This window comes from Eriocheir sinensis, unplaced genomic scaffold (genome assembly GCF_024679095.1).
Source record: "Eriocheir sinensis breed Jianghai 21 unplaced genomic scaffold, ASM2467909v1 Scaffold972, whole genome shotgun sequence".
Lineage (NCBI taxonomy): Eukaryota > Metazoa > Arthropoda > Malacostraca > Decapoda > Varunidae > Eriocheir > Eriocheir sinensis.
In genome coordinates, this window is record NW_026112355.1 from 30585 (window position 1) to 43069 (window position 12485).

Sequence of the window (12485 nt, forward strand, 5' to 3'; positions counted from 1 at the left end):
TGTTAAAGAAGCACCTCACCCTCAATAGCAAAGTTATCAAGAAATTACGTAACTATCGGGACGACATACGTGCCATAGCTAGAAAGAAAACTCCTCTCCATAAGAAAAGACTTATATTGACATCGAGACGGGGTGGTAATATATTAGCTGCTATATTACCTATTGCCGCTTCCTTGATCGGAAAAGTATTTGGATAATGCGCACGTATTATCTTGTTCCCGAGTCTACCGCTGAGCGTGTTTTAACGGGTATTAAGCCTAAATGCGCCAACTCCACGAGTCCGGGGGTCAACGGCCAACCGTGTCCCGAGCGGGCTTATAAGAGAGAGCAGATGGGACGATGGTTCGCTACTCGTCCCTCGCCATCAGCTGAAGCGGTACTATTCATCACTCACCAGTATACCAGAGGACACCATGTCGGACGCCTACGTGTTCAACTACAAAGACGGTTCTCCTGGCGATGACATCTACCGCAACAACAAGACCATCATCGTTTCTTCCCTTAACTGCAGTTCCTGCTACGAAAAGAGGGGGTTTACTGGACGCCTACATGGATTATACCCGCACAGTAATCTCTACCACGAAAGAAGCCCGATCTATCAACTGAACAGGTGTCGCTGGGAAGATCGTGGTATTCCCGGTAGTCTGCATATTCGCTATCCTCCGAGTGAAAATCTTCCCAATCCTAACCCAATATGCTCCTGGCCGTGAACTGGAAAATAACCCTATAAGTCAAGGATATCTTCAGACGTCAAGAGATCAAAATTTCATTCGTGGGGTAAAGGAAGACAGTTATGATAACTGTCTCCGCTGGTTTAAAGAGTCCATCACAAAACTGGTAGAATGGGTGATTAAAAGCAACATTACAAGTGTCGTCTTCCCCTACAATATTGCAAGCGCTGGAATTCTTTACGTGTTGTGGAAAGCTGACTACCAACCGCATCTTCAAGAGGCTGCGGCTGAACTCCAACTGCATAATATATCGTGCGTCATCCTGGACAGATGGTGGACCTGCGATGAGCCTGAAACAAAATTAACTCTATCTGTGTCTCCCGAGCGAAACAGGAAGAGGAAACTGGTGGATACAGAGGACGACGCTGTGGCTGACGAATGGAAAAGAAAACAGGACGGTGCTGTAGTCGACGTGGATCCTAAATAACTATAGCCCCAGACAATTTCCCAATAATTATGTACATCACTAAATGTAAAATATATCCATAAATAACAATGTAATGATGTTTAGTATGATTTACCTTCAATATGTAATTGGCATCTCGTCATGTCTACCTCTATATAATGAAATAATTATAATATTTTTGCTAGTGTCTTGCTTGCTCTAAATGGAGTCACATCATATATATGTTACCAGCATTGCGGATGGGGAAATTTACCCCAATTCCAGCACTAGCTTTACTAATAATATACAAACTCTAACATTAGACAAGGACGTGGAATATGAAGTCGGTCTACTGAACGTGTTGCTTCCCCGTCGGTATTACATTGTTAAACCGGGTGAACCAGAGTGTAGTATACACCTTGAATGTGGTATAAGACCAACGCCAGATTCAGAAGCTATTGAAAGACGCACACTGTCAAAGGCTATTAATGCTAATATCTTGTATAATGACACTGGGTATTTGCTGATGTGTGTTAACGGTATAATAACGACATTGATAAAGGAGATGGTCGATGGATACAACTACCATTTACTAGCGTATTCTAGAAAGGTTCTTGCATTTAACTCAACAAATGATCATTTAACTTTGTTCTGCTACAATGGTTATCATCCACTAGTTGTATTTATTAAGGTTTCCTTTGTTACGCGACTGGCCCAGGTTCTCGGTTTTTTCCCCAACTTAGGTTATGCTGTGTTTTCTTCCTTGGGTACACATGAAGAACAAAAAAAAAACGTTCTTGTTCCGCTACATGGTCATGCCCCTCTGTTGAGAAATGGTGACGTACAGTGTGTTCTCATTTACACTGACCTTGTTAATCCCTCTAGGTATGCAGGGAAAAATGTAAATATTCTTGATGCCTTTTCGCTCCCCGGAGGTCTAACAAAAGGCGTGCATCCAACTATATATAAGTCCCTTAAATCCAAAGTAATTGATTCGATTTCTATTAAACTCACAGATCAAAAAGGTCGTCCTATGCATTTCGAAGAAGGATACCCTGTTACATGTTTACTTCATATCCGATCGCGTTTAATCTTTGAGTACATTTTGCTGTATTAATAGGAATGTTGTCCATTTGAAAAGACATTCTCCTCGCCGCCACCATGCGGGTTACATTCATCCCTCTTTCCGTAGCAGAATATCATACAGTACCTGTTTTCGAATGGCAAACAGATATCATCCCGAGGGAGTGGTATTGATGATTATAGTCACACTTTCTTATGAACCAAGCTATCACAGAGGCGGGGGTTTATTCTCGGTTTTAGCAGGACTCGCTAAAAGAGCTTTCCCTTTCCTAGTGAAAAATGTCATTGTGCCTTCAGCTCGAACATTTGGAAACAATGTTCTAGATGATATTTCTGAAGCAACGAAACTCTATAAAAAGCATGGAATTAATTCCTTAACGCAAGCTGCAATGAAATTGACTAGAGGAAGCGGGAAAAAGAAAGTCAAGTGAGTTGGGAGGAAAAGATGTTATAAAAAGGACATCTTTACCGAGTTGTAATCATTGTTGAACTAAGAGCAGTATGGCGAGCATCACCAGCGCGGTTGGTGTCGGGGACCGCGTTCCGTGAATTGTTCCCCGCCCCAACAAAATGAGATTATTGGAAACAACAATTGCCTCCCGTTATGATGCTGATGTTTTACCTACTATCCTTGGATTCAATATGAAATTATCCGATAGATATATAGAATTTCTCATTCCTGGAACACTTGGCAGTTTAATTGATTTGGGGAAATTGGTGTTGCACACCTCTTTACGCTTAACTAAGCCAGACAATACTACTCCTCGATGACGCTCAACATGTTGAATTTACAAATAATACCGCGCACAGCCTATTCAAATCAGTGCAATGTTTTTTGGGAGATGTAGCTGTTGACAATAATGTACTTTATGGGTACACGTCATACGTTAAAATGCTGAATACTTTGTCGCCCAACAAATTGAATACAATTGGAGCCAATGCTAATATTACCATCCCAGAGAACGGTTTTATTTCCAAAGTAACAGCAGAATACTTTGACAATGCCAGCGCGCAACACAAGACCATTATGAAGCGAGTTAAGACTCACGGTATACAACTCTGTACCCCGCTTCTTCTGGATATAAGTTCTTTAGACAGTTACTTGCTCGATGGTATTTCGGTTAGACTCCGAATGGAACTATCTAGTAATGCATGGCTGCTAAATTCTCAAACTGGCGATAACATTCGTCTGCATATAGATTCAGCCAAGCTGCTTTATACGCGACTGTTTCCTTATCCTAATGCACTTCATGCTTTGAACGCGTCTCTCGCCACAGGGAATCTTTTGAAATCGACATTTACCAAAACCCTCTTGAAAACCTATGTGCTAGCCAAAGACCAAACCTCAGGAACGTATGATCAACCGTGGGGTGATGTTATTCCGGAAAAAAACTCTCACTTATTATAACGAGCATGGAAGCTCATTCTGGCGACTATACGCTAAATCCATTGTATTTGAGCCATGGCGATATAAGTCAAATAAGCTTAAGTGTTAATGGCAGAACCATGTATAATATTCCTAGTAAATTCCCTCATGACTGTGCTGAGCTCTACCATCGTACTTTGGATGCACTTGGTTTTCACAAAGACCATTTAATCGGAAAGGATATTTTCGGCAAGGGGGCAATGATTTGCACATTTGATTTGCGTGCTGAAAACTTGAGTGATAATTTGCCCGTTGAAATGAATGGGGGGCTTAGACTTAGCTTGAATCTAAGCAAGGGAGAAAACGAGAACCGTCTGTTGATACTGTTTGGCGAAACAGTGGGTATAATAACAGTTAATTCTGAAAGACGGCTGCAGTGTGATGTGCGCGCCTGAAGCGGCTGTGCGATGAACAACATGGAGATTGAAAGAGGATTGAGGGGGCACATAGGAAAGCAAGCCTTGTTTTTAGACGTGTTATTGGCAGACGAGGTAAACTCTATACCTCGATATAGAAAACTTATAGTGTGCATCGTCAATACGCTACCAAGTTATTCTAAAAGAGAAATGGGACACTGGATTTGTCTCTACTATGAGCCGGGCATGGCAGTGTTCCTAGATAGTTATGCTCTCGATCCAAAATTATACGCTGATCATTTTAAATATATTGATTACCCCGGGCTCAGTATGTATAAAAATCCATTTCGACTTCAAAGCACGCGAAGCGATGTGTGCGGGGCTTATGCCATGTACTTTGCCTACAATGTTTCACACTTGGGTGTAAGAGAAACTCTTGAAAAAATATGTATGGAGTTTTCCAAGACCAAATATTCGAGGAATGATGAACACGTGATGAGATTCGCTTACAGCAAGTTTATAATGCCCGTATGTCATCAAACATTTAACACGTGTTCATAAAAAGTAAGTATTGACTTTAATGATTTTTTTCATATTGAAGTGTATTACATTCCATGAAGCTATTCTAAGCATAAATAATTTTCTACTTCCTTTATCGTGGTTTGTATACCATGCTTAAATCAGTGGTCTGGCTCCACACACAGGTCTTCACTCGTCACCACGACTACCCCGTGATGCCGCTCCGCCCCGCCCCGCCCCGCCCCGCCCCGAGCCTGCGCGCAATCCTGTCGCACGATGTCGTCGCAGCGCCCGCTGCTGCCGCCGCCGCGCACATTTCGCGAGTCATTTTTTCATATATGAGCCGGATCGAAACATAAAAGCGTTTTATCCATATGTATCCACAAATCGAATAAATTTTAAGACAATTATTGTGTTTTTTTTCATCCGTTTTTTGATAAAGGACATATAAACAAGTCAAACAAACTCAATGTTTATTGGAATTTGGTCAAATTATGATTCCAGATTCATCATGTGCAATTTTATAATATCATAGACTCCAACATTAGTCCCATATACAGAATATATTTACATATATTTTATATTTAACATAAAAATAGCAGGCAAATTCTTACACTATAAACAGTATATACAACATTCACACCAGTCCTTATCTTATAAACAACTACAATTATTCTGAAAAGTCTGTATCTTCTAGCATATATTCAAGGGGTGATGATGAGAGCATTTGATTTATTTCTTCCTGTTCCGCGACTAGCATTAACATGTCATCATCCATCGCTATCTGTTTTTTCGAGGGAAAATATTGCTCGGCCAGCACATCCCGTTCTCCCCACAACTCATAGGTTTCTTCTTCTTGTTCTCCCATTTCACCGATCTCTTGCCCGCCCATTACCTCGGCTAGTCTCGCTTCTGTTATGTCTCTTTCATCGCCTTCCTTCAAATTTTCTTCGTTTGACAGTGTCATGATCTGGGCTACCTCCTCCTCCTGCTCTTCCTCCTCTACCCCTATAGAATTATCAGGATGACCGTAAGATCGTGACTCCAAGGTGCTAATGTAGTATCTTTTGTCCTCAACTACAGATATCCCTCTCTTGGGATATTTTACTGTACTCATTCGTCCATTGCGCACTGTGAATCCCTGATAGTCAAAGGTAAATGTTTGCTTCTGGAATAGGGCGTCTTTGTTTTGCTGATGAGCAATTTTCTTCTTTATGAACTTTGGAACGCCCTTAGCTGAACTCAACCAGTCACCGTCTGCCAAGAGGATGGAGTAGCACTTTGGTTTTACACCTACAAATTCTACTTCAGACTTGAGAAATCCAAGCTTTCCTTTGTTGTCTGTGCTGTACAAGGAATGTGAGGGGCTAAAGTTACTTGTATCTATATAGCTTTTGAAGGGTTCCTGCGAGTACTCTGTTAATAGATCAGGAGTTTCAATTTCTGTTATTAAGGAATTAGTGTCACAATACATTAGTTTCGCCCGATCTCCGTAATGAACCTTCAACACATTGTAATAGAAATCATATAGTCGCAGCTTGGACAGCTCTAGGATGTAGTAGCCAATGTAGTTTGGATGATTCACCCGTGAATATTTCCTATGGCGAGTTACAACTACATGGCCAACATTGAGTGGTACAATGCGTTTAAAGTAAGGACTTCGGGCCAGCTTCAAAAACTTTTCGCGGTTGGTGACAATATCTATGTCTTCACTATATTTGGCCACGTTCATCAGGAATCGACCAAAAATGCTGTTTGAAATACACTTGATTGCATTTTTCTTGATAGGGCAAGTAGCACTTTTGCGGGCTTCTATGTTATCCCGAATGAAGTCCGCAAGAAAGTGCTTTTGCTTAAACGTATAAATAGCATGTACTTTTTTTAACAACCAGACCTAGTTGAATAAGTAGTTTAAGGATGGGCAGAGCAAACAGCATTTTCTCCTGAGTAGCATGTGTTCCAATCAGTTTTATGTTCTTACACGGTGCTGGACGGTTTTCTTCTTCATACCATTCGCGCGTGACTGACGATATATCTCTGTTGGTGATATTGTGTCTTCTGATGATCAGTGGGAGGTCATTCGTTTTCTCAACGACTTCACGTGAGACAGCCTCAGTATCGCACAGAATGAAATATCCAAAATCGCCATCGGTTGCTTGATTGACCAAGCCACCGCTCAAAAAGGATTGCATTTCTGTCTCATCTAGTTTTCTCATATCCCCACACGGCAACTTCTCTTGCATTACAGTGGGATAAAGACTGTTGAAATCAAGATATGAAAGGAAAGTGCTTCTATCATGTATTGGATTAAACTGAGGGTTCGTGTAGATGTTATTGGCGCGTACAAAACGACGCACAACACTTGTGTAGCCCCCACGCACATTTGTTTGAATGCAATGATATATGTCTGGGCTACTAAGCACCTCTAATTCCTGCTGTGTTTTTAGCACAAAGGAGTCATAGGTAAATCCTGGCAGGCTAACATAATTTACAATATCCAACCTCCACTGGGTTTTCAAAATACCTCTCCACTCTAGGAAGACATCGCATAGAAGGCCAACATCCACTTTTACAAAAAGCAACAAATAGTCCTTCAGGCTCTGACACCCAGCTACTTTCCAAACATTCTGAGCATGTTCATAATCACTTTCGGAAAGTTCTGCTTCTTGAAGCGAATTGAAAAAATCTTCGCGGGATGGAAGACGTGTCTCAGAAAGTCGTTCCATCGAATCCAGATAGTCATAACAAAACACCTGCTTTGCCTTGATCAATAATGGCAACGCAGGTGTTGGCACATCTTTCAACATCTGTTGTGTGCATATGGGTTCGTTCCCATTACTGATGAATTGGTTCGCTAAAGCCGCGAGTGAACCAGACATAAAGGCATACGAGTCAATAAATCTCAAGTCATTTATGATGACTTCATGGTATCTGTGAACTGAACGTTTTGGTCTTAGTTTGATTTTCAAGTCAGGTATCGTTAATTCACGCAGGATTAACGACATGTCGTAATTAGCATTATGTGCAATGAGAGTGAGCTGCAATTTGTGATTTTTCATTTGGAGGTTGCATCTATTACAATAAGCTCCAATGTACTTGTTTCCTGATTTTTCATGGTCATGATGTTTTACTCCTTTACCTTTTAAAAACCCCTGTTTGCAGAGAAGACAGTGAGTTTGCTCATTGTGACGTGTCGTATCTTCATCGGTCATGTTGATTTTATTGTAGCCTTTAGAAAATTTTAACTTTTTCCAGGCATGCTGCATTGTATGAATAAAATGGTTTACAGCATTACTTCCACAATAGGATCCGCTTTGTACTGCTTCTCCGTTTCTATTCACTATAATGTAAGCATACGCTATGGCAAAGTGATGTCTCTTTACACATCCAGACACATTCGAAGAAGGCTCTACGAGAATACTCTCAAAGTCATAGAATGCTAAATAAGATGGCTCATATGCCTTAGCATGATTAATAAATTTCACAGTAGAGCCCGCGGGTGGGAATCTTAGTCTTGTGATCATCGTTGGAGAAATTAGCACATGTTCAGCAAGCGTTGTCTTGTTCTCACAGGCGCACAGGCAGATATCGCAAAACATTTTTTTCCCGCGACGGTGGCAGGTAAACAGGTTCATGTATGCGTCAAAGTCTTGGATAAGAGCTAGGTGTCTGTTCCCCAACAACAGACAATGAACAACTTCTTGATCTTTGAGCCCCTTTCTGACTAGAGTTAGTTCGCCTTTTTTTGTCTTCAACGTTGTCTAGACAGTAGACGCGAATACTTATGTTGTTTAATCTTTCAAGCCGACCGAGGTCTTCCCAGGATACCGGGGTTGGAATGTTACCCGTATTAGTAGAGGCCAAGCAAGCATTCTCCCATTGTCTGCCTGATGGAACTACATTTCTTGACTTTAGATAGCGATAAGCTGTTAGAACTTGGAAAACACAGTCCGTGGGTCCTGAAGGGTTGAGAACTTGTGTTTTCCCTGGAACACCCTTAGGATAGGATACATACTCTCCAATACTATTATGCAGCATTATAAGAGAGAAGGAAAATTTTACGCTAACTATTTCATCTAACGTAAATCCACTGCCCTCTTCGTCTGACATGTCATGTTCAAACCGATTAACAAAATATTCGGATAGTTCACGTACATATGAATCTATATCATCATAGCTAATTACCTGCATATGACTTCTCATATACATATCTCTATATTGAACTCCGTCGTCGGGGTCTTCTCTGACTAAACGCAGATGCATGTCAACGTACACTTTAAAAGAAGGTCTAACCTGCTGGCAGCCTTAGAATACAGACTCTACTGCCTCGCGAAGACGGTCAGTGTTGTTGTTGAAATACGATGCAATGTTGTCTCCGTTGTCTGCTGGTGGGATAGGCACGTCCATCGTTGTTAACGCCCCGTTGAAATGTTGGCTTATTTCACCGGGTGTTGGTGAGGGTGTTGTTGCTGGCCGACCCGGGTTATAACCGCTGGGCCCTGGCTGTGGAGAACTGTTTGTTTGAGAGAATCCCTCACGACGGGCTTGCTTTTTCCTGCAGGTGTCTGAAGAAAGGTAAAATAATATTAGAGGGGCCAGTGAAATTACATTTTTTTCCTTAGAACAGAGGTGATCTTCATATAACTATCTACTTACAATATGTCCTGATATAGATATATATATATATATATATATATATATATATATATATATATATATATATATATATATATATATATATATATATATATATATATATAAAAACAATGAAACTTACCGTTTGTTCCTGTATTCGCTTGTTTTCGTTTTCGTCCACTACCGATCGCTGAAGAGGAGGGCAATGGCTGAGCCTACCAGACCCGCCTTCTTCGGAGATAGCCATAAGGATTATGAAACACATAAATGAAATTTTATGAACCCCTCTACCCCGCACATATTTTACTGTGTCACTTAAAATACAATATGGGAATGTGTCTCTTGTACAACACATTTTAACAGTATTGCGTTCCAGAAGATATTAGGTTTTGACCTACCTTTGGTTTGACTGGCTTCATCGTTGAAGCCCGCCCGTGAAGAACAACTCCCAATATCGCTGGGGCCTGGTTGAGAAAACCGACATCTGATCGATCAGAGCTGAACGACGGTGTCTCTTCTGAAAAGATAAAAAGATTAAAGTCGATATTGGACATGTTGCCCAACTCTCTACCCCCCTCTCGTCATCCACATCTGCTACTGTTTTTTATGTCAATCATATAAAGTAACGCGAGCATTTAAGTACTTACCATTGTTTCTAGATATATCTTTCGATCCAGTCCCAAGGCACTCTAGAAGACAAGTCGCCCTGTGATTTGCGAGCGTGGACAGCGGGAAATTATTACCATGAACATTTGATACAGGTGTATACAGGGCTCCTCATGTTTGCGAGAAACAAGAACAGGTCTGGTCGTGAGGCGGGCTTCAGAAGCTATGAAGTAATCGTTGGTTTGGCGACCATAAATACCCCCGGCGTTGTGTGTTTGTTTGTACGTGCATGTGTGTGTGTATGTGTGTGTGTGTGTGTGTGTGTGTGTGTGTGTGTGTGTTCCTTAGGTCAGTTCTTAATGACCTGAGGTTTATTGTAATGACTTGAATCATTAAGGAACGGCCTCGTAAAGGCGTGGCTCAGATTCATTTTCAGAGAGACATATGTCGTTTCGGAGATATCAATCAGCAGGTCGTTACCCAAATGTTTTAACTCATTAATATTGACTGCGCTGTGTTTTTTTTTTTTTTTTTTACGTCGCAGCCTATTGCGCCGGGAGGCTTCTTCCCGGTGGATCCTGATGGTCGGTCCAAGGCTTCTTTCCGGTGGGTCCTGATGGTCGGCCCAGCCCGTTCTCTCGCAGGCGTGTTTATAGTGGCGCCATCTTTCATTGGCTCATACTGCCCTCCCGGAGCTCATCTTTGATCCTAGAATCTAGAGTCCGGGTTGATAGGTGGTCTTCTGGACAGCATGTGGGTAGTTTTAAGCCACTCGGCGGCGGCTGAAAAATCTCAGCTTGGTGGCACCTGTCGGGGATTGAACTCGCGTCCTCCTGAACGCGGGGCCGTCTCGCTATCAGTTCAGCCACCGCCTCCCCTGTGTGTGTGTGTGTGTGTGTGTGTGTGTGTGTGTGTGTGTGTGTGTGTGTGTGTGTGTGTGTCTATGGGAGAGAGGGAAAGAAAAGAGATTACGGAAAGATGGAGGAGACGATAAGAGGGAAGGGATTTCCTAGATTTCAATCTGCTACCTGTGTGTGTGTGTGTGTGTGTGTGTGTGTGTGTGTGTGTGTCTGCGTGTGCGTGTGTGTGCGTGTGCGTGTGTGTGTGCGTGTGTGTGTGCGTGTGTGTGTGTGTGTGTGTGTGTCTATGTGAGAGAGTGAAAGAAAAGAGATTAAGGAAAGATGGAGGACGCGATAAAAGGGAGAGGGATTTCCTAGATTTCAATCTGCTACCTGTGTGTGCGTGTGTGTGTGTGTGTGTGTGTGTGTGTGTGTGTGTGTGTGTGTGTGTGTGTGTGTGTGTGTGTGTGTGTGTGCGTCTATGGGAGAGAGGGAAAGAAAAGAGATTACGGAAAGATGGAGGAGACGATTTACATAGATTTACATAGAAAATCAGACCACACAGACCCCATGGTCCAGACTTGGTGGTCTGTCCTTAAACCTAAGTGATTTTACATTAATCAGAAGACTCCAAAACGTTGCATTTCTACTCTAGTTGATATTAAGTTGAAGGAAGTGACGGTCGAGCTTATTTTTGAAGGAGTCAATCGTGTTACACTGGACCACTGATGATGGGAGCTTATTCCATTCTCGCACTACAACGTTGGTGAAGAAAAATTTGGTGCAGTCTGAATTTACTTGTCTACATCTGAGTTTTACGCCATTGTTCCTCGTGCGCAAAGTGTCATCGATCATAAACAATGTTGATCTGTCTACATTCGTGAAACCATTAAGTATTTTAAAACATTCGATCAGTTTTCCTCGGAGGCGACGTTTCTCAAGAGAGAACATGTTAAGGGTAGAAAGCCTTTCTTCGTAGGATTTGTTGCGCAAGGAAGGGATAATTTTCGTTGCCCGACGCTGAACACCTTCTAATTTAGCAATATCCTTTGCATGGTGGGGAGACCAAAACTGTACCGCATATTCCAAGTGGGTCTGACTAAACTGTTGTAGAGCGAGTATTACATCTTTATTCTTAAATAAAAGTTTCTTTTAATGAAGCCCAACATTCTGTTCGCTTTATTTGCTGCATCGATGCATTGCTGTGAGAATTTGAGGTTTGACGCGATTTTGACCCCAAGTCCTTGACGCATTGAACGCTTTGAGTTTAACGCCGCGCATTTCGTAATCAAACTTTTTATTCCTCGTTCCAACTTGAAGGACCTGGCACTTGTCTACGTTAAAGGGCATCTCCCATCTATCCGACCAAGCTGAAATTTTGTGCAAATCCTCTTGGAGGCTTTGCCTGTCTTCGTCAGTGAGAACCGAGTTACCAATCTTTGTGTCGTCTGCAAATTTACTAATGCGGTTATTGAGTCCAACATCCACGTCGTTGATGTAAATAATGAAGAGCACTGGGCCAAGAACCGAGCCCTGAGGGACGCCACTAGTGACAGGCGCCCACTCTGAGTTAAATCCGTCAATCACTACTCTTTGTTGTCTGTTGCTCAACCAATTCGCGATCCATTGGTTTACCTGACCGTCAATACCTATTTGTTTTAATTTGTAAAGTAATTTATGATGCGTGACTTTATCAAACGCTTTCTGGAAATCAAGATAGACTACGTCCAGTGATTTGGTTACGTCATAAACAGTGAAGAGGTCGTTATAAATGGTTAATAGATTTGATAGGCAGGATCTTTTGTTTCGGAAGCCATGTTGTGAGTCCCCAATTAATGAGTGGCTTTCAAGGTAACTCACAATTTTGTCTCTAATTATGCCCTCAAGTAGCTTACCTACAACCGA

At 41.9% G+C, this 12485-nt stretch overlaps 1 protein-coding gene across 2 annotated transcripts; it reads right to left on the reverse strand.

Annotated features, from left to right (window-relative positions):
• Positions 1-4992: 4992 nt before the first annotated feature.
• On the reverse strand, positions 4993-9379 carry LOC126995061 (uncharacterized). Of its 2 annotated transcripts, none has more exons than XM_050854352.1 (2): positions 9278-9379; positions 4993-9065 (listed from the first exon to the last, which is right to left on the reverse strand). In XM_050854352.1, the coding sequence occupies exon 2, from the start codon at positions 8133-8135 to the stop codon at positions 6354-6356; it is 1782 nt and encodes a 593-aa protein (XP_050710309.1). In that variant the 5' UTR covers positions 8136-9065; positions 9278-9379; the 3' UTR covers positions 4993-6353. Both variants share the same exon structure in this region, with proteins under 2 accessions (XP_050710309.1, XP_050710311.1).
• Positions 9380-12485: the final 3106 nt, after the last annotated feature.

Coding starts and splice junctions, on each gene's coding strand:
- LOC126995061 (XM_050854352.1), bottom strand. CDS start 8,135: ATGAACCTGTTTACCTGCCACCGTCGCGGGAAAAAAATGTTTTGCGAT.